This window comes from Falco cherrug, chromosome 2 (genome assembly GCF_023634085.1).
Source record: "Falco cherrug isolate bFalChe1 chromosome 2, bFalChe1.pri, whole genome shotgun sequence".
Taxonomy (NCBI): domain Eukaryota; kingdom Metazoa; phylum Chordata; class Aves; order Falconiformes; family Falconidae; genus Falco; species Falco cherrug.
This window is the reverse complement of record NC_073698.1, coordinates 91,029,954-91,051,398: the sequence shown is the minus strand read 5'-3', so window position 1 is coordinate 91,051,398 and position 21,445 is coordinate 91,029,954. Positions and strand designations below refer to the sequence as shown.

The 21,445-nt window shown below is 37.2% G+C and overlaps 1 protein-coding gene across 2 annotated transcripts in view; it reads right to left on the bottom strand.

Annotated features, from left to right (window-relative positions):
- The window catches only part of RPS6KA3 (ribosomal protein S6 kinase A3), an 80,234-nt gene that overhangs the window by 56,902 nt on the left and 1,887 nt on the right, over positions 1-21,445 (bottom strand). For both annotated transcript variants that reach the window (XM_055701205.1, XM_055701206.1), the window contains exon 2: positions 10,049-10,105. In XM_055701205.1, coding sequence (XP_055557180.1) covers positions 10,049-10,105 — 57 coding nt within the window. The remainder of the gene's footprint in view (positions 1-10,048; positions 10,106-21,445) is intronic.

Here is a 21,445-nt window from a genome sequence, read left to right as displayed (position 1 = left end):
GATTTAGTATGAAAGTTATTTTTCTGAGTATTGATACTATCTTCTGCTTTTTTGATATTTAATAAAAGCACTGAACTACATAGTACAGCCTCAATTAGAATATGGAGCAAGGCTGTTTTTCTTCAAGCAATAAATAAAGGCAAGTAACAACGTTTAGTCAAAGGCATATACAAGTTCAGCTATAAACAGTTCCAGGTGATTCCATTTAGTGACTCTGCACCAAAGGAAACTTACAGAAAAATACTGTACTTCTTCCTGCACAAGACATTAAGACAAACCAACCCTCCAAACTACCTTCCTTGATTGGGTTCTAACAATATCTGGATTAACGCAAATGTTTTTAATTTTAATTCCTCTTCAGAAGACAAAGCCAGTAATTTATTTATTTAAACTGACAGAACATAGTGCTTCTATCTCTATACCACATCTTGGCTGTCTACAGTATGTTTCTAACTTTGCTTTTGAAACTTGGATTATATGTCTCCCCAACATGAGCAAAGACCCTCTCACACAAATGCAGAGATGAAATAAAGACCCCTGGCCTTATCAGGACTCCACAAGCAAAAACATGCCTTTTTTGTGTTCTCTCATACTCCTCTGGGTCTTTATTTACATCATATCCACCGGGATGGATTGTTTAAATTCTGTGTACTGAATTATTCTTGAAGATTACACAGGCTTCCACTTACTAGTACTGTACCTTGAGTCCTCAATTACAATGTACTTTTTACAGTGTTACAACCTTTTTGGAAGAAACAGCCTCTACTACAACAGCAGTAGCACAGCATGAAAAATGATTCAATATTTGTTTCAGGATAAACAAAGCTTCTTGAACACAAGTAGGTTACTGCTACACAAGGATTTCAAGTATTTCAGAAACAGTATAAAAATGACTTGAAGCTTTCCTCTCTTCAATTGTTTTAAACCTCCAGCTGCTCTCACCTCAAAACTGAAATATCTCAAGAACTGCAGTTTAACAGCAATATAGTTGTTTACCCTTTGAAGACTTAAACCAAATTAAAATAAATAAATGGGAGACCATTCCAGTTCTCTGACTTACCTTGTCAAGAACACGTATGAATGCACTAAAAGCAGAGTGAGCAGGAATCTACAAATCACTAAATTAAACTCTATGGTAGCAAAGAGAGGTAAAAGCAGAAATGGAGAGTAAGCGGTAACACATACACTAACTACAATGTTCTTTAAAGACAAAAAGATAATGTGGATAAATAACCACCTTCTATTTTTGCTGTAAGGATATGAGTGTATTCTGCTGCAGATAAGCTGTATCTGCTAAGGGTGACAGGAATAAGGCATTTCAACTGCAACAGTCGTACAATTACTGACTACTGCTCTCTCAAACCTTTTATGTAACCTTCCAGTGAAGTACAAAACACAGTGCTCAGGGGTCAGCGGGGTTACTTCACAACAATAGCTCTCCTAAAACTGGCATGGGTCTGCAGCAGGTGGAAGAAATTTCTTGTGTTCTGGGAGAATAAAGCCTGCATGGTTCCCAAAGAGCGCTACCAGCCAACCAGAAATGTTGTTATACGCTACATAATTAATTTTGAGAATCTCTGAGAAGAAAACTTGCCCTTTTAAATATTCCTTCGTATTGAGAAGAATGACAGGTTAGAGGGCAGCAGTCCCCAACAGGGAAGTCTGTGATAACAAGGACAAACTGCTCCGGCAAATTGCTCCCCTTACCTTGAAGTCTTTGATAAGGATTTGCATTATACATGTTTATCACAAAACACAACTGTCTCCAAAACAAAAGGAATTTGTTTAGCCCAACAGTGACGGTTCTGTCAACTGCAGATCTCCACTTGTACAATGCAATTCCTCCTCCAGTACAGAAATATAAAGTGAGTTCATCTCCCATCTTCCCCTCCTCTTCTTTTAAATGGGATGCTCTAAATTTAGTAAAGTGAAGAGAAAATATCATCAGACTTGCTGTCCAGACATTCAAGAGAATAGGGCTCACAGCCTCCACAGAGAGCAAGGAGAAGTGAAAGATGCTGGAGGAACTCTCAAAGCAGTACAGAACACGTGGCAATCCATAGGTTTTATTGAGTAAAACATGCACGCCACAGCAGGATGCTCACTTTTACATATAACCAGAAAAAGTTGAAGCATTTCATCTAAGTAGAATCCATTAGGTAGACTGACAATCTTCCCATACCCTCAGCCCAAGAAGTATAATAATGCAAATTAAGTCTTTATGCTGCTAGACAAGCAAGGCTCTATAGTACAGATTGCCTTCAATTACCTGGAAAATACAAAGATGGAGTACACACAAGGAACGAAAAGCTTTTTCAATTGATGAAGGTCAACAGTTGAGGAACAGAGAACCATGTTTTGGAATTCTCAGAAGCTGAATAATATACTTCTCTTCATAATAAATATGTATGTTTGTATAGCCAAAGCAACAATATTCTATTAATCCGGGGGTGTGGCAGTTTCCATCTGCTAGTTTACAGGCTTTTCAGGGCTACCATCTGTTTCCTCCACAAGTAACAAGCAAGCAGCTTGACTTCTAATGTTGCTTACACTCTCAAATTATTCAGTTTTCTGACCAAGATCCAGAAAGTATGCTGCACCTCAGATACTAAGTGCAAAATAAACCACCCAGAAAATCCATTAGAAGGCATCAATGAAAGAATTTTGGTTTTTTTTTTGCATTTCCTCAGCACCTGATGATACCTTAGGGAAAAAAATATTCCTTCTTTATATAGGTTTGATATCTAACAGTTAATGTCTCCAGCTGAAAGCTCTGCGCTGTTTGCAAGGATGCTTTAACTTTTACATGAGGACCACTAAGTCCATTCTTACACAGGTAAGATGCACGTACTTCACTGTAAATTTCTAGCAAAATTCACCCAAGCTGAAATACAGCACAGTGCTTTAGAAAATAACGAACTTCCAATTTAATTACACTAGAGGGAAAAAAGGGTATTTTGCCTTTTACAAAGGAAAATCTGAGCACTGAGAAGGGAATAACTGGATTCAAGTTTTACAGACATACATGGTTTGCTTGGGAAACTTATTTGTTCAAGAATCAAGTTATTTGATTTTAAAATAGAATTAAATACACATGTATGTATACTTAAGTATATTTAGTAGAATACATTAGGAGGAATGTAGAAATTATGGACCACCTTAAAGTCCAAGTTTAGTATTTGTAACCCACTCCACTACACAGTGGACACTGTCTCATTTGATGGCCAGGTTATCTTTGTTGGCTTTAACAGAAACTGCAACTTACTTCATAACAAGGAACATGGTATTATACTGAATTATCTAGTATTATGGTTTCAAACAATTGCATTGCTATGGCTGTAAAGAAAGCTTCCTTAGTTTGATTTCCATATAAACAGGCACTAATTACACATTCAAGAACGTCTAAGCAATGTGAAAAAAATGACTGTATACTTCACCTTTCACTAAACCTGCAGAAATATTAAATTGTTACTGTTTTACTACTGATAAGCTACACAAGTAGCTGTTTAACTTAAAACTAAGTATCAGTCTGTAAAAAATGAGAAATCCCAAACAGTGGTCAACAAATACTTGTGAACTCAAGCATTTCTGAAATATTTAAGAAATTCTAGCTCTGTCTTACAAACTCTACTCCAGAGCCAAGAATTTATATCAAAAAGCTGGCAAAAATACACACACCAAAAATTGAAAATACATCAAAACGATTATCAGAAATATGTTTATTGTCATGTTAGCACACATGATTATGCTTGTAATTGGAAAATGTTACTGAGCACCTGAACAGCAATATCCAACAGAAGTTTGGAGCAGTCCTGAAACAGTGCTTCAGCCTGTCAAAATGCAGCATTTCTGAAACTAAGACTTCTCACTGGTACAATGCTACAATATCAAAAATTGAGGTGAAATTAAAAATCAGTTAAAGCCTTTCTCAAACGTTCTAAAATCTAAACATTTTTCAGTTTAATTATGCTTTTTTTTTGCTGAATTATTTACTTCATTTTAACATTCTTTTGTTATTTTCATGAATGTTGACACAGCAAATGGGATCACCCAGTTTTAGTATTACTGGCTAAGTGATGGAGGGCTGTTTTGTCCATGACTGTAATTGGTAAGTGACGTCCCTGTCCTTATCTTGACATTTCCGCCTCTATGCCTCCTCCCCCCTGCTCCCACTCCCCCTCAGTAGACCAGTGTTTTATAGATTTGTGGTAAATTGTACAGTATACATGCATGTATAATATAGAAATTCAACATTATTACTATATATAATTGAACCAGTTCAGTATTTACAGTAAAGAGACTATATTGCCCACATGCTTCAAATTATTTTTCTAATCTAAAAGCATTTTCTAAGATCACATTTTCTTTCCTTGCGAACTCTTTAATTAAAACACTGATTGGCAAGACAAAGGTCATAATTTTAATCCCTCCTAACTGCAAACGGTTCTTTTATTTAAATTCCAACAGAGAAAAACAAGTGGAAAAGATTTTTTTCACTACTGACTTTTCTTTGGAAGCCTTTCTTATGTTACCTTTTGATTACCCACTGACTACAGTCTTAGTTATCTTAGTTACATATTTTTAGTAAAAGGATGACAGCTACCGAGACTTAGTTTTTTATCATCCAGATCAGCATATTATAGTATACTGCTTTACGCTTTAGTTCTATTTAATTCTATGTATGCTTTAATTCTGCTTTTTTAAAAGTAGGGTTTTGTTTAAAGTTTCACCAAAGCGTACAAGAAGTCAAGCATAGTAATATTACCCAACCACTTCCACTGGAGAGAAGGTTTATTTTTTCATCCCAGTTCTTTGAGCCTGAATAGGTTCCACTCCTGCCTGTACTGAAAAACTGCAATCTACAGTCCTCGCAGGTTACCAAAAAGAAGTATATACTTGAGTTTTTCTGCAACTTACAAAATATTACTGATAATTTTTCACAAATTCTTGGAACCTGTTTTGAATGTTTAATAATTATGCTTAAGCTAGTATAGCGCAATGGCAGCACATCAGTTGTAGTAAGTGTTTTTTAACAGCTTAATTGAATGCAGACAACAGAACGTAACAAAGAACACAGCATACACAATATGCTCTTCACATACATACAAAATGGAAAGCTACATGCTGGACTAGCTGTAGTTTCTACTTAGCTTTACTAGTACTAAAGCATACATCAGGATTGTAAGAGCTCAAAACAGTTTATCTGCTCGGTTAATTTACTTGATCTCTATGGACAGAGAGATACAAAGGCAATGGTACACATCACAAGAGTGAGAAAGGTAGCAAATAAAAGCTTTAAATAGCTTCCCCTCTTTCATTAATGTCCACTCAAGCTTTCACATTAGGTCAAGCTTCAGCCATTTGTTTACTTGTTCTTATATTTATTTCCTGCTGGACTCGGACCATTTATGAGATACATCAGAAAAAATGTTGACAGCAAGCTATAAAGTCAGATATAACCAGTACGTTAATTGCAGTAAAAGTAGAATTATGAATGATTCCTGTTTTAACAGGAACAAGTCTTTGAACCATACAGCATCTTGGACTCCTCAGAAACAGGCATGTACCATTATAGCTCCTGATTTTCTTAATTCATACTACCAAATCTGAATCAAAGCCATGCAACTCAGACTCTCCTGTCAATTAACTTTACTTTTGACCCAAAGAACAGGGTTGTAATAAAATGACATTTATTTTTCCATACACAGAATACTAGAGAGACTTGCTATGCAGATTGCACTGTTAGGCTTTAATATTTATTTTAAATTTCTCATCTGATTTGCAGTATCAGCATACTATCCAAACATTTAACACAGCAAAAGGATGCAGCATTTCAAGTGCTCACCTTCTTCTGTTTCCACAGAACTATGGCAACTCTCTATCCTGAACCTGCATACCTTACACACCTACCAAAGTATTTTGTCTTTGTTACTGATATGCTAGTTGGTACATGCTAGGCCTGTTCACTCTCCTGTCCTCAGTTAAAGCTGGGAGATTTCATAAATTCTCAGTGACCACGTAAGTGCTCCAAGTCCATTGCAGTGCACAGTTAAACAGAACTGAAAGGAGTTTCAGTGGTAATTTAAAATTAGTCTTTATCTTGCACCAAAATCTGAAGCACTCAAAGAATGTCACATCCTAGCTGAAGTAGTATTTAATTAGCTGACAGACAGCAAAGGCTAGCTTTCAGCTATAACTGACTGGGCAGCCTTAGTAATGTTTTGTTTAAAAAACCCCACGTAATTATTTTACATCACTATTAGCAACATTTTACTCGCCATGACCTAGAAATAAATGCAAAATAAGCTCCTAAAATACTGGTCTGAGGCATTAAAAAGCTAAAACAATCTTAACCAAATAGCTCAAGCATGACAGAAAGAATATTAAGAGAAATGTTTTTATTTTTTGATGGTCATATTGTGTTAAGATAGGTTGCTCCCCAAAAAAGCAGCACTTTGGAAACATCTGAAGAAAGCACAGGAAACCACTTTTAAGTAATCCTGCAATTACCAAATATTGAAAGGGAAATGTGACAGTTGTGGTGGGCTAACCTTGGCTGACTTCCAGACACCCACCCAGCTACTCTCTCACTCCCACTCCTCAACAGGACAGGGGGCTAAAAAATAAGGTGAAAGAAAGTTCATGGGTCAAGGTAACAGGCAGATCGCTCACCGATTACCATCATGGGCAAAGCAGTCTCAACTCGGGGAAAATTTATTTCTTGCCAATTAAAAATGAAATAGGACAGTGAGAAACAAAGACAAAACTAAAAACACCTTTCTCCTCACTCTCCCCTTCTTCTTAGGCTGAACTTCTCTCCTTCATTCCCTACTTTTCTACCTCCTCCCCTGACCAAGCAGTGCAGGTGGGATGGGGAATGGGAATTGCAATCAGTTTGTAATTCTGTCTCTGCCGCTTCTTCCTCATTTTTCCCCTGCTCCAGTGTGGGTCCTTCTCATGAGATAGTTCTCTTCAAGAACTGCTCCAGCATAGGTTCTTTCCATGGAGCCAAGTTCTTCAGGAATGGACTGCTCCAGTGTGAGTTTCCCATGGGCCACAGTTCCTATCAGAGAAAACCTGCTCCTGTGTGGGAGTCTCTCCATGGGCTGCAGGTCCCGCCAGGAGCCTGCTCCAGCATGGGCTCTCCACAGGCTGCAGCTTCCTTCAGGGCACATCTACCTGCTCCAGTGTGGAGTCCTCCTCAGTCTGTAAGGCATCTGCTCCACCGTGGTCCTCCAATGGGCTGGAGGGGAATCTCTGCTCTGGAACCTGAAGTACCTCCTGCCTCTCCTCCTTCACAGGCTTTGGTGTCTGCAGGTCTGTTTCTTTCACACTTTTCTACTCCTTACTCTCACAGCTGCTGCACAGTGGTTTTTTGCCCTTTTGTAAACATATTATCATAGAGACATACCACCAACATGGTTGACAGGCTTGGCTTTGGCCAGTGATGGGTCCATTTTGGATAAAGCTGGAACTGGCTCTGTCATACATGGTAGGGCAGCCCCTCCCACCCCCCTGCTCCTGAAACCTTGTCATGTAAAACCAGTACAATAAAGAATATAATTCTAGCAGACAAACACGAAACAAAAAAGTTCATAGGAAGATGAAGTCACAGACTCAAAACAAGGAAGTTATCATCAAGTGATGGCACTAGTCAGAATAAATTAACAAATCAAACCAAAACTGAACACTTTCCCCAAAAGAGATGTTCTAGTTTGCACAAAAATCCCCTTCTGGTGTTGCCTTCTAACTAAAAAAATATTGTTCCTTTCTTACTCTTTAACACTGTGCTACTCTAGAGTAATCTGGCAGCACTTGCCTTGTTCCTTCACTGTGTGCTAAAGACAGCAGAGCCTTGCATGCCATGACAAGGAACCAAAAGCAGCTACATAGTGCAGGCTTTTAATCTACTTTTCATACCCGCTTAAGAGCTACATCTACTGCTGGTATGGGAAAGGCAACTCCACTCATTATCTGAACTGGCTCTGTCCACAACTTCAGCAGAAACTGCTATGGCATTGTAGTTACATCCACGCTACACAGATGTAAACAGCTTTGACCATCTAATCGCAAGCTGACGTCTGCACAATACCAGCATACGAACCCTGAACTCCAACCAAATGTGGGGTTTAAAAAACTGTGGTTTATTGTTAAGGCCACTTATTACCAGGCTTAACAGTCAGCTAGTACTCTCTAACAGAAAACTACAGGTAAACCACTAAAGTTGCGTTCGAGTCCGAGAAAAAAAGCATCACAATAAGAAGCCTGAAGTCACTGGTATCTTCACAGTACGGAATTTTGTAAACAGCAAGTTTGACATGAAGATAAGGAACTTAAATTATCAATGAACCTTCCCGACTGTGATCTTGTCTTTAGCAGCACCTCTATTTTCAAGAAGCCTGGGTTAAGAATTCATTTGATTAATGCCTCTCAATAACAATAGCAATGTTTCACATTTCTTCTTCTATAGTTTCACAGTCCTTTCTCACCCTTGACACTCCCCTGAAAGACTATCGAAAGCTGAAAGCAGAAAGGAATATGAGGTATGAGCTTTTAGAATTTACAGATAGCCGAAATGAAAAGGAGTTATGGTGAAGGAAGAAAGAAGGGATAGATACCTGGGGTTTTGTATTCACTTGCTAGTTCAAGCTCAGAGTGACCACTCTACTCCTGTGTGTGCTTCACAATGCATTAGTTTAGAGCTATTTAATGCTTACTGCCCAGATCTGATTTACACCACTCAGATCTACATTAACAGTGCAGCCCCTGCCTTTGGCTATTGCATCACTATGAAAATTTCAGTAAGCATGTTTCCGCATTTAGCATCTTATCTGAAGCAGAGAAGGGGTCTTAAGTTTGATACCTACAGCTATCATCTTCAGGTATCTCCATGCAAACACTTCTGGAGCCCTTAGCTTTGTCAGCTCTAAACCAATGAACAGTTCTCTTCCATTCCAACTTAGCCAAACTAGCATCACAAGAGTAAAGTTGCAATTCACATCATCAGAGGAAAGACTTAATACACACTTGGACCTCAATGGACTAGCTTTGCTATTCCTGAATGTACTCAAATGTGACACATCTAAACTTTTCAACCAGAAGCCCAGGAAAAGGACCTAAAACTTTGTTTCCTCGTTCTATGAAGAAAGGGAATAGACAGAACATTCCAGGCTAATGAAGATTTATCATGAAATAATCTAGTTTGACACAGATCAACAAGGAAAATATGAAATGACTAATGCTGATAACAAAAGGGCACAGACAGATACTGCCAAGAAATCTCATGACAGCATGGAAAAACAAAGGTGATAGCTGCTGTTATACATTGCATATCAAAATAGAAGAGGCAAAGCTATGGTGTACCCTACCACGCTGAAAGAATCATATTTCATACAGCAAGTACACATGTGTCTGCAACTGAATCTGTGTGGAATTTAACCATGAGAGAACTCTTTGCTGTGTGACACAACCCCAATTGAAACCTTCACTATTAATAAAGCATACTCTGGAACTCATAGATGCAGAATATTTTCACCTATGCACTGATGAGACTAACAGAAGCCAATGGAAGTGCTTTACTCGCTGGCACTGGGAAAAGTGGGTAGTAAAACCCAGTATGTTTTTAAGGTTTGCTAAGACAAGAAAAGAGGAGATCAACCTCCCCTCTACAGGAATGTTATAACTAGCCACATCTTACCATCAAACCTTTTCACTCTCTAACACAATTATGATTTCTACCATATTCACCTTTGCGCTTTCCACAGGAAAGCCTACCTCATACTAAAAACACTAGAGATAGTCTATATCATACAAAAATACTAGGGAAAGCATAAAAGTTCATCAGAACAAACAGTAGGATACTGAACAAGACAACAGAGCCAGTGAGAAAGAATAGTAGAGCTCTCAAAAGTATTAGTAACCTAGACTGCACCTCATGTCTAGTAAACCTAAACAACAAAACATTAGTGGCAACTGCCTGTAGGTGATATCAGTGTGCTACAATATTGCGCTTTATTACCTGTCTTTATTACAACCATCTTTTACTCACAGTTTGTGTGTTGATATCATCTTCTCCCATAGGTTCATCCACAATTTGCTGTCCATTCTGTAAAAAAAAGATACAGCAAATTACTAGAAATGCTGAATCCAAGTACAGAAATAAAATATAATGCAGATGGGCTTTTATAGCATGCTACTGTACAGGATCAAGTGTTCTCTATATTCTATTAAAAAAAAAGTCATTGAAAGTAAACACAGAAGACCGCATACTGCTGGCGCGCAATGCCACTCTCACTTTGATCCTCATCCATTATCAAACTGGATGAAGTCACAGCAAGGCGCACATAAACCATTCTGGTATTTGAAACCCTACCACTACACAGCTAGACATTATTTTCCACTACTACAACTTCCACAAAAGACTTAAAGCTGATGAAGACTGAACAGCAAAAAGCCACAACAAAGAACAGATAAACAGGTTTTAAGAGCAAGATCTTATGTAGCAAGTCAGTCCTTACGTCACCATGACTATGTCAAGAAACTGTTTAACTACAGTATAGCCTTATAAAAACTATGAACACAATGCTAATTTTATTAGCCCACATTTACTTATTTCTGTATTTTTCTAAGGACCATTCTAATTAGCCATAGAGAAATAGGCTTTTGAATTTGAAATTTAGCCATAAAGATTCTAAAAAAGCTTAAATACCTTGCCAGTCAACAAATGCTTTGCTTTCCTTGCCAGTGATACTATACTTGGAGAATCTTTAAGAGCCATTTTTCCCAGAAAGACATAGAATGACCTTGCTTACAGAACAAGCACGAATATTAACAAGTTGTAAGGAAAATACGTATTTTGTAAGTTATGGTACAGGGTGTCACCTAGGGCATTAATTCTTAGTTTGCTCCAAAAGTATAACAGCAATTTAGTATGATTTTAGAAACAAATTAAAAACTATTATAAAAAGTAACATTTTCCGTTTACCACTGGAGGCAGAATTTCAAGTTCATTTGTGCATTGCTTCCCTAGAGAACACAAAGCCTAATTAATCTAGCTTTTTCAGAACCTAAAGTTACATGCATGTAAGGATAGGTATTTTCTAGATGCTAGAAAGTTAACAAAAGCTACTCAGAGAGTCAAGCTTCATCCTACACCTTCTTTCCTACAGTTGAGTTTGTCAGCAGACTTCTTGTGTGGAATTTTCCTAGCATTTTTCTCCAACAATTTCTCATTAATATAGTCTTCCAGGTTGCACATGGCTGGGAGAATCTTTTATATGAAATGACAGATCAGATCCTAACCACTTATGAATTCTGATTTTCAAATATTGCAAACGCACAGAATGTCCAATCTCAGATGATTACCAGCTCTCTACGAAGTTTTCTCCTCAGCATTTTTTTGTTAAAAGATGCAGCTAGATAAAGCTAGGTTATAAGAATTGTGGATTGCCCAAATACGACACAGTGGTGTTTGTGGTTTTTTGGTTTTTTTTTTTTTTCTGCCATTTTCTCATCCTAACTGGCTTCATGAAGATAATAGAGACTTCTAGTATGACTCCAGTCTAGAAGTCATCTTTCCATGACAGAGGACTAGTAAGAAATCAGCTTTACACATTATAGGTTACTACAGAGGTGAATATATTATGTATATATTATATAAGCTTGTAAAAGCTATTTCTGTTAAAGGTAATCAGTACAACCCTCTAGTACAGATAAATGTAATTTGAAAAGATGATGCTCCAAAGAGCCTAAATCCCCCTCACCATAGCATCTTTTCCTTATAGCGTGCAGGCAGTAAATACCGTACTTTCTTTCCTTAAGGTTCATAAAAAGTTGAAATTATCAAACAGAAGACCATAAAAATACCAGCTTAGCTAAGTAACAGAAATGAGTGTTTTTAATAAAGCCTGTTTACAAGGAAGCATATTGTGTATACAAGTATCATTACCATCAAGGCCGCAAATCACATACTTCCCCTTTTCTCAAATCTATGGCATATATTTACATTAAATTAACATTTGTATTTTAGTTACATATTTCTATATTCTTTTCAGGCTACAGGACAGCTTCCAAAGTATCACGTCAATAGGAAAAAACAAAACCCAAAACCAGTAGAACAAACAAGACAATTGAGTTTAGCCCGAAAGGAGGAGTCTATAATGTCCTAACAACTAACGATGGCTAAACTCTGGGGCCTAAAATAGGGCAATTTGTGTACCAAAGCCATGTGCTCTAAACTGACACCACATGCAGATTTTCAGAAATAGTGATTCCTGCTACAACAATAATTCCACTGAAGAATAATGTACACTAAGAGCAGGTTAAATAAGAATTTACTACACAGTAAGCTTTAATATTTCACATTTACTATTTTACAGCAACTGAAACATAGTTGAAAGTAGACCACGCTATCAGAAACCTGAGACAAGCCTCTCTGAAGACAAAAAGATCACTCTTTTTAAAAATGCTCTAATCTTTAACTTCATTGAATTTTCAAAATTTTATCTGTCTACCAGAAAAAACACAGCAAACTTTTGCAACACAACTGAACTGTTTTGTACAATCTGTTTTCCCTGTTTAATCCTGCATTGCTTTCCGTTAAATTCAACCAATGCATTCCAAACACACTTTTTGGAACTAGGAACAAACTCAAGAAATCAGCATGTGCACCATGCAGTCGTATCTGAGCCAGATCATTGGACTAGCAAGATCTTTTTAAACAGGTCTGCCCAAGCAATGATTATGCTAAAGGAATCACTGGATGGTAGAACCAGTTTTTCTCAGAACAGTCTCAGCCATGTAAGGTAAAGAAGAATATGTATAAATGATTTATGGTTTGCTGGTATATGATACCATTGAATGGAAAGCAGCTGTGTATTCAGAAAGTCTACAAGGTGTACTGCCTTGCTTATGAATTAAAATGTAAAGCCAAAAGGTTCCTGTCAGAAGTGGCAACATCTAAAGCACTGTGGATCGAGGAGGTCAGCAGCATGCTTAAGTGGTGAGCGAATGAAATAGGTTCCATCTTGCTGGGCGTAGACTCCCTCTAGCATTTAACTAGAACCAAGGGTAACTCTCAATGACATAACAGATTGGGACTAGATATAATAGTCTGATGAATACAGAATAAGAGAAGGCTGAATATAATTTTCGCATGTCCAAATTGGTCTAATTCAAAAGACAGAGACTCGACCTTGATTATTCTTCAACTGTACTCCTCCCACAGTGGGACACTAAGCAAGCAGAATGGATCAATTATTTCTAGTAGTCGGCCTCCAAAAGTAGAACTTACTTCAGATGACAGCACAAGAGAACTATAAGAAAACCAGCAGGAAAGTCCAGTTTCTACTTACACATCAGCAACCTACTTACACCATGAAAGAAGGTTGCACATCCCTTATAAAGGTAACCTACAAAGGTTACCACTCAAATACTTCCAATCCACTCAAATTGCACTTCCTAGTCTGTTTTCCACTGGCAAACAGTCATGTTTAGTTACAAATTTGACTCCCAAAAGCTTTTAAACCTGTTGCCACATTCCACTAAATTGGTAGAAATTAATACTTAAAACACAGTTGGGTTCCAGTAGTTTTCCTGAAGGCACATGGACAGGAACACAAAAGAGATCTTACAGGTTCCCTAACTAAGCATAAAACTGACAAACATCAGGGAATCTGCATCAGGCAGCTGGTACGTGAATGTCCCCCATATCAACCAACAGAACGTCCTGACGCAAATGTCTATCAACTACAGAACAGGAAATCAACTATCAATATTTCCAGCAATCAAAAATTACAGGTTTATACCCAATGAACTCTTGGGATCTAATCACGTACTTGACTTTCCTGGCAAAAAGACAGTTTAAAAAAGTTTTTTTTAAAAAAAAAAATTAAAAATTCAGATTATTTCATTTCTTGCCTAGTAATCCATACGCATAAATAGCTGCAGTGGAAGGGACCAAAAGTTATCAAGTAGTGGTGTAGGTTAGGGTGTTAGTACTGAGAAAATATAATCATACTAAATACTTTGTAAGAAAGGAGTACATCAAGAAATGTAGCCCACATCCCACCCACAAACAATTAACTGCTTTTTGTGAAGCAGGGAATATCCTGCACTTTACAACTATATATTGATCTACAGTTTTAATGTCACTTGTAAATTTTATTTTTTTTTTTTTTACAGATCCAATTGATCTCAGAAGTCTGGCAAAATTGTATTATCTTGGACACCTGCACAATAAACCTAATGCTATTTCCATCTATCCTTCTGATTAGCACTGGATAATTACCACATGGGTAATCTTGCGTGAAAAAATACACCATCTAGTGTCCATAACAGCAATTCAAATTTACCAATTTGGTGAAGAATATTTTACCTTAATACTAATGTCAGGTATCCATCATTCCCATCACACAGGTATTTAAACCATATTAATCGAAATATTAAGTGGACAAATCATTATGTTTCTCACAGTACTCTTTTTTCTTATTTTTCCTATTAGTTTCATCAATACTATTACAGATAGCATACACCTGAATTTTTTAGCTTTAGTTTAGTATCTCCATTCTCACACTCTGTTTGCAATTCAAAGTTCTAATTTGAACTTACCTTGCTGAACTTTATGTTCTTTCCTACAGTTTAATAGAATTTTTTTCTGAAGGATATAAGTTCATCCCCAAAGCTTCTTTGATATTAAGACACCACCAATATCTTCTTCCACTCCCAAAACATCTCTGCTTTGCATTTAGTCTATTGCTAGACTACTCTGGGGTGTTTAAGTAGCCTCTGTGCCAAATATTTTAACTTTTTAACTCAATTATGTTTGTCAGTTATTTTAAAACCCCTTATGAAACTGATACCAGTTATAGCTTTTGGTATAACTCTTCCACTATAACTTCAACATTTCCTAATTATTATTATTGGGCTTGAGCATGTCAGTCTTTATACTATTAACAGGGCTCAGTATATTAAGTAACTACTGACTTTTCCGTGTAATGTTTTAGCAGAACCGTAACTCCCAATTAAGATATAAAAGTGTTATATTCTTACACTTAATTGGACAAATCAAGAATTATGAACCATATATAAGTGCAGGATGATGTTTTGAGTACATAAATAAGCACACAAGATAATATGTCTGCATCACATTGTTTAAAAATCATTACCTAGAAGTTTTAACATGCCAATGAGTTACACGAACAATGATTTAACTGTGCTTTAGAGTTATAATTTAAATAGATTATCTGGATGGATCTGAAGTTTCTCCCAGGTAATTCCTAATTCTCAGCTGCCAAAACTTCCAGACTTACCCAGCAACTTTTAAACACAGCTATAGGATATAATAAAACACTTTTTTTCCCCTTTAAACTGAAATGAAGTTTAGGATACCAAAAATAAATATTTCAAAACACACAGGAACTTTAAGTATTATCTATTATTTAGTTATTAAAACACTGGCCATATATAGACCTGAGCACTTACACTCTGGTGTTTTCAAGGGAATCTCAACTGACAGGTAAAGCTCAAGAACTGTGCAGTCCCTGAATTGAGTAAAGCTGTAACAAAGCTTCAGCCTTGTTTCAAAGCAGCACAGAATACAGAATTCTCACTATAATATTCGTAACAAATCTGCTGTTAGCAACACAAGGCACTGCATGGAACTACATTCAGTAAGAGCCTTTTGAACTCCATGCACTCAAACTTGCTATTCTAAGTAGCAATGAGCTACCCCGAGAAAAAAAAAGAAAATCACAGGTCCACAGAAAAAGTTGAAAATAGACTGAGAGGACCTTGAAAGGTCATCCAATCTATCTCAGTTCACCAAGGCATGATCAGCTATTCCTGCAATGTTGCTCACAAGATGTTTATGTCTACTCCATTCTTAAATCTTCAGTAAAGGAGTTTTCACAATCTATTCCAGTACTTAACTAAAATATAAGGCTTTAATAGGATCTGGATTAATGACTTGTGCCCTAACTCCTGAGCTGTGAAGCCACACAGATCCAAAGCACGTACCTAAATCCTGACCTGATTAAAACTTATTGTATGTAAGCAGCAGAAGTGAGCTATCAGACTCCTTTAGCTGTTCTCTTCTAGCATATATATTCAATCCATTTTGCATATACTATGCTATAAATAGTACACGCCAAGTACTAAAATCTCCTTACTTTTTTTGTTTTTTAATCAAAAAAAACCCCCTAAAGATACAAGTTCTTTATTTTTATGGAACATAAAATTACTGCAATTACTTCTTTTATATAAAGCTTTGTAACTTTAAGTTCCATTAATTTCACATAATTTATTCTAAGCTTTATTGACTAAGGTGACTGACTTCATCCTTCGCCAAGTGTTAAAAGAAACAGCAGGACATTGAAACTTGCCTCTCTGTAGACAATCGGCCTCAGATATAAGCCATTCATTTCTAGATCATTTAGGTACATAGCCAAATTTCCTTAAGGAAGGATACTCTGGCAACTTCAACTATGAGATTTCATAAACCCCATCTACTTTACGCTACCACCTTCTTATCTAATATGACTCAAGAGTATCATTTAGCAATACAGAAAAGTAGTCCCCTTTCCTCCACTGTGAAGCTTTCCTTGGCATCAGCATTTGTCCAGCCCCGTGCCAAGTCAGGTCTGAAAATGAAACTAAAAAAAACCAACTCTGCAGTGCTCAGTGAGTTTAATTCTCTGAATTAATTCAGCTTGAAGTTAGACAAGTGTCATGGCGTTATCCAGATGCCAGACACACAAGCACTTTCTGTAGCCAAAACAATCTCCAAATCATGTATGTTCATTTGTTCAAGGAAAGAAAAAAAAAAAAAAAAAAAAAAAGACAGGGAAGTGAAACTTTCATTTTGTTCCCTACCTGTATGGGTGGTAAATTACACTTCAGGCCTCAATTCAGCAACCTTAGTAAAAAAACCAAACAAACCTAAACAACCAAACACAAAAACCCACACCACCTATTCTCTGTTCATCTGCTCCAAAGAGGAAGAAGAAATGCATGTGTAGAAATCACCTACTTCAACATATCCAACCACTGCTCCACATATAAAAATAAAAGAAATTCCTTCTCTGCTTACACACAATATCTTAGGAGTGACTCTAGCACCCGACAGTATGCAAATCTTATTACCAAGGCTGTACTTACATGAGAAGGCAGGTATGATTTGCCTTCACTGCCTCCTGCAGTCCCTGGCCCACTGAAATGCCCTGCACCTGCCACGGTTCCTTCCGGAGGGAACTGGGGCACACAAAAGTCACAAGGGAGTGTGTCAGGTCCTTCCCCCGTGAGCTGGGGGCAGCAAACAGCAGAGCAAGGTCTGCGTGCTGCAGTTCCTTACAATGCAGATGCAGGTTTTCAGACATGAGTTGGTTTCTCAGAATCTCTTTGCATGATAAAAACTACAAAGGTCGAAATGTAATATTGAAAACTGAACCATTACTCGTTTATGCTTGTTTTGTCATTTAGCTATTTTAATAAATACTACTAAGAAGAGAGACTAAGCTATGGAGCAACTTCATTGTTTCCTAAAATTCAGGATTTCCAAGGTGACTGTACAACAAATGTCAGCTGCTGGAAGACAGGAGGACAAAGACTCCTCGTTAAGTGAAAAAGAATTGTTTAACATTCAGGTCTAACAGTAACCAATTCTGGCAATCATGTTATGTAAGGAATAATACAAATAATATTCACTATGATCTGATTACATCTTGAAACTACCACCTTCTGCGCCTGCAGGACAAAGATTTTATTTTTCAAAGCTATGTTTTGCTGGACATTTAAAATCACAATAAAGTATCATTTAATCACAACTTCTGTATATACTTTAGCATGTTCTGATAAATTAATGCTTGAAATTAAATGTGAAATGGACATGTAATCAATTTAATTAAATGGAACCTTAGAAATGGTGACAGAAAAAAGACCTATACAATAATAATGTATTTAGAAGACAAGCGCTACTTTTTACACAATTGAATTGCTTCACTCAATAAATAAATAAGTTGGGGGGGTGGGAAACAGGCAGCACGTTTCCTCCAAAAAGAGTTAAGTACAGCAAGCATACCACAGGGGGTTCCTTGCATCAAAGGGAACATATGGTAACTGTTACTGATAAAAATGAGCTAGCAGTAACTTTGTGGTTGAGCCACTGGAGTAGGTCCCTGGAAATCAGAGTTCATCTCCTAGCTCTAGAACACACCCCACGAACCATGTTAGATGGGGTCACTAAGCTGTTGAGCCTCATTTCCCCATCTGTTACACAGGATTTCTCCCCCCCTCTATTTCCAATGGGTGAGGCATTTAATCTTATTTCAAAGCAGGAGAGAATAAGTAGCACAGTATCATGTATGCAAAAGATTCTAACTTATCCAGTTTTACTGATTAAGTTACTCCCCTCTTGAAAGTCACCAAGATTAAAAAAAAACACAATTACAAGGTTTTACTCTTGCCTGAAGAGCTGCTTAAAAAATTCATTATTGGAATACAGCTATGAATTATACTGGGGAAAAAAAAACACAAACAAAACCAAACACCTAAAACACCCCCTGCACACACCCCCAAACCAAACCAAACCCCACAGAAAACCACAACAAAGCCAAGTATATCTTGAATGAGTTCTTCAAGTTGATAGATCTGCCAGCTGCCAAGATCAATCAACTCATAAAGCTAATATTTTTGATGTGCAGAAATAATTAAATGCCCACTTTAGCCTATGTATCAGTGTGAATCTAAGTCAAGCATTTCAAATGACAAACTACAGTTAGTGTGACAGAAGACAATCAATTCAAAGACAGCAGACATGCCTTTAAACATGCCAGTCTGCATACACCTACTTTGTGTTAGATGTCCCAGCTGTAACAAGAAATATTACCTATGCTATAACAAACAAAATGACAGCAAGCTAAGAACTGGCCATGTCATAAGAAAACTAACGGAACAATTCAAGAAGTCAAATTCAACACCTTCTATCAGGAAACCAGGAACTGCAGAGCGGACACAATACTGCATTAAGGTACTGAATTCAGCAAAGTAAAGCACCTGTCCCCTCGTACCCCACCCAGCTGACAGCAGGACATCAGTACTATGACACACAGCAGGATTGTATTAACTAAGAAACAGAGCAGGTAAAATTGTACCATTAAGGATCTGAGAAAGCTGAAGAACCCCTTACCCACACACCTAAACATCTTTCATGCAGACATGTTTCTCAGGACAGTATTTACATATATGTAGTGCCTATTACCTATCACAGCAGTTTGTGGAATACAGGGTAATACTACTTACTCAGATGAGAATTAAACTGCAGATTGCCACTTTTAACCCTGTGTAAGAAAATGTTACTTTCACAAATTTGTGAAAAACCCAGACTTCAGAATGTCCTGACAGCAGGCATGCATGAGAAGCAACAGCCATCTGCTGCAGAGAATCTGCCTATATGTAAAGACGATGGATAGTCTTGAAACTCCACAGAGACCAGTCCATTTAGGTGATTCCACTGCAGCTTTGAATTGTTTACCTGTGTTGGCTATACCAGAAATGACTGTAAATACAGCCTTTGTTCCTGTGGAACTTAAGTACAACACTGACTACACAGTCTAGTCCAGAACGTAGAGAGACAAACACAACCACAGCTTCATGACTGCAGGCAGCAAGATATCTGATAAACTTACACCAGCAGTATACATGGACATACAGAATGTCACATTGACATCAGAATGGAACTACAAAGCAAAAATAATATTATACAAGATTCTTTAAAGCATCAGCATGACTGTTAAACATTAATGTCCTTTGTCTTGTGCAAGGTTCAAATAATTCTGGATACAGAAGATAAAACAAGGAATTCTGCAAGAGGGGATTCATACCATCTATTTAGACACCTAAACAGGTGATCTTAAATCCCCTGCCAAGAGCAGTGGAAAAAAATTCTAACTTTCTCCAGAGCCAGTTTAGAGCACCTAAATTAAAACTCCTAAAGACAGATGGCACAAACACTTCCCAGAAAGTCTAGCAAACTGCATCTCCTTATGATGACCAGCTCTTTTCAGTGTACCTACCGGTGTCCAAAATTTGGCTGCCATAACTGTATTCATTCTCCTCCACTCAACGCTAATATGCATAGCTAGGAGTAGAGATTAAAGGATCAGGCTAGTTACTCAGGCAGTCAAATACAAACTCAAATCATCAATACTTAATTTGCTTGAAAGCAGATGACTAAGTAACAAGCATATTCTCACCACTGAAAACAAACCTATGCTTGTTATAAATCCCAAGTAGACCCTGAGTCAATAAAAGACAGCATCATTCCACAGGCTTTAAAGGTGTTGGGATTTAAAACAGGAAACTAAAACCAAACCAAAACTACACACTACACTATATAGGTAAATTATTTTTAAAATAGTGTAACAACTTTACACATTGAAAAAGCTGTCAGAGATGTAGTGTGGATCACTGACCTTTGTACCAGTAGAAACAAAAGTCCTGCAACTGATGTCTGAAAACTATAAATCCATATTTTATCTAAAAACATTGTTTGCGTATTTCTTAAGAAGGACCATGTTCTACAGATCTGCTGTCCTGTACATCTAAGTTACAGCATCTGTTTATGGTTAACTATACTGTCTTCTAAAGTAATCCTAGTTAAAGGTATTTTAGTTCTCCTACTAAATTTGCTCACACATCACAGCAAATCGCCTCCTTGGTGATAGCACTATAAAACCAAATACAGGACTGCACTGGGAAACAAATAAAAAAAAATAATCCAATTAAAAACTCAACGACTTGTTAAGACAAGAAAAGTGTCTGAGCTGAGTTTTAAAGCCCAGTAATTTGTAATTCTATGTGGATAACATGGTGTTACAAGAACTGTCAGCAAATCCGAGAGGTCAGCGGAAACTCTTTACCTGACTCCGTATTACAGCTTAAAGACATTATCACTATCAAACTATGACTGAGATCACAATGAGATTCCAGGTGGATGTAAAAAATACTTTTGCCCAAGGATACTTTCGCAGGATAGGGTCTGTAATTAGGATATTGCTATGCTACAGATAAACACAACTCATGCAAATTGAAAACCTAAGTTATGTATTTAGGTCATTTGTTTACGCATTTGACTGAAACTTACCTGTTTTCACTAAAACATCTTTTCTTAAAGACTCATCTCAAGTAAGCAAACTTTCTAAGTCTACTTTTTACCTTCTGAGGATCATCTGAAAAGCTTTTAAAAGTGCAGTCTGGTCTTTTCAAGAACTGAGTGTTTATTCTAGACTAGGGTGTTAGACTGCAAACCTGTCAGGTCGTTGCTGTTTCAAGTTCTATTAGTGGTCCTAGGAAACTCTTTGGTGATAAACTATGGTAGACTCATGTCAGTGTGTTTAACTTTTTTTTTTAGGAAGAGGTTTCTTCTTTCAAGAAGTTTACGACAGTAGCTTAA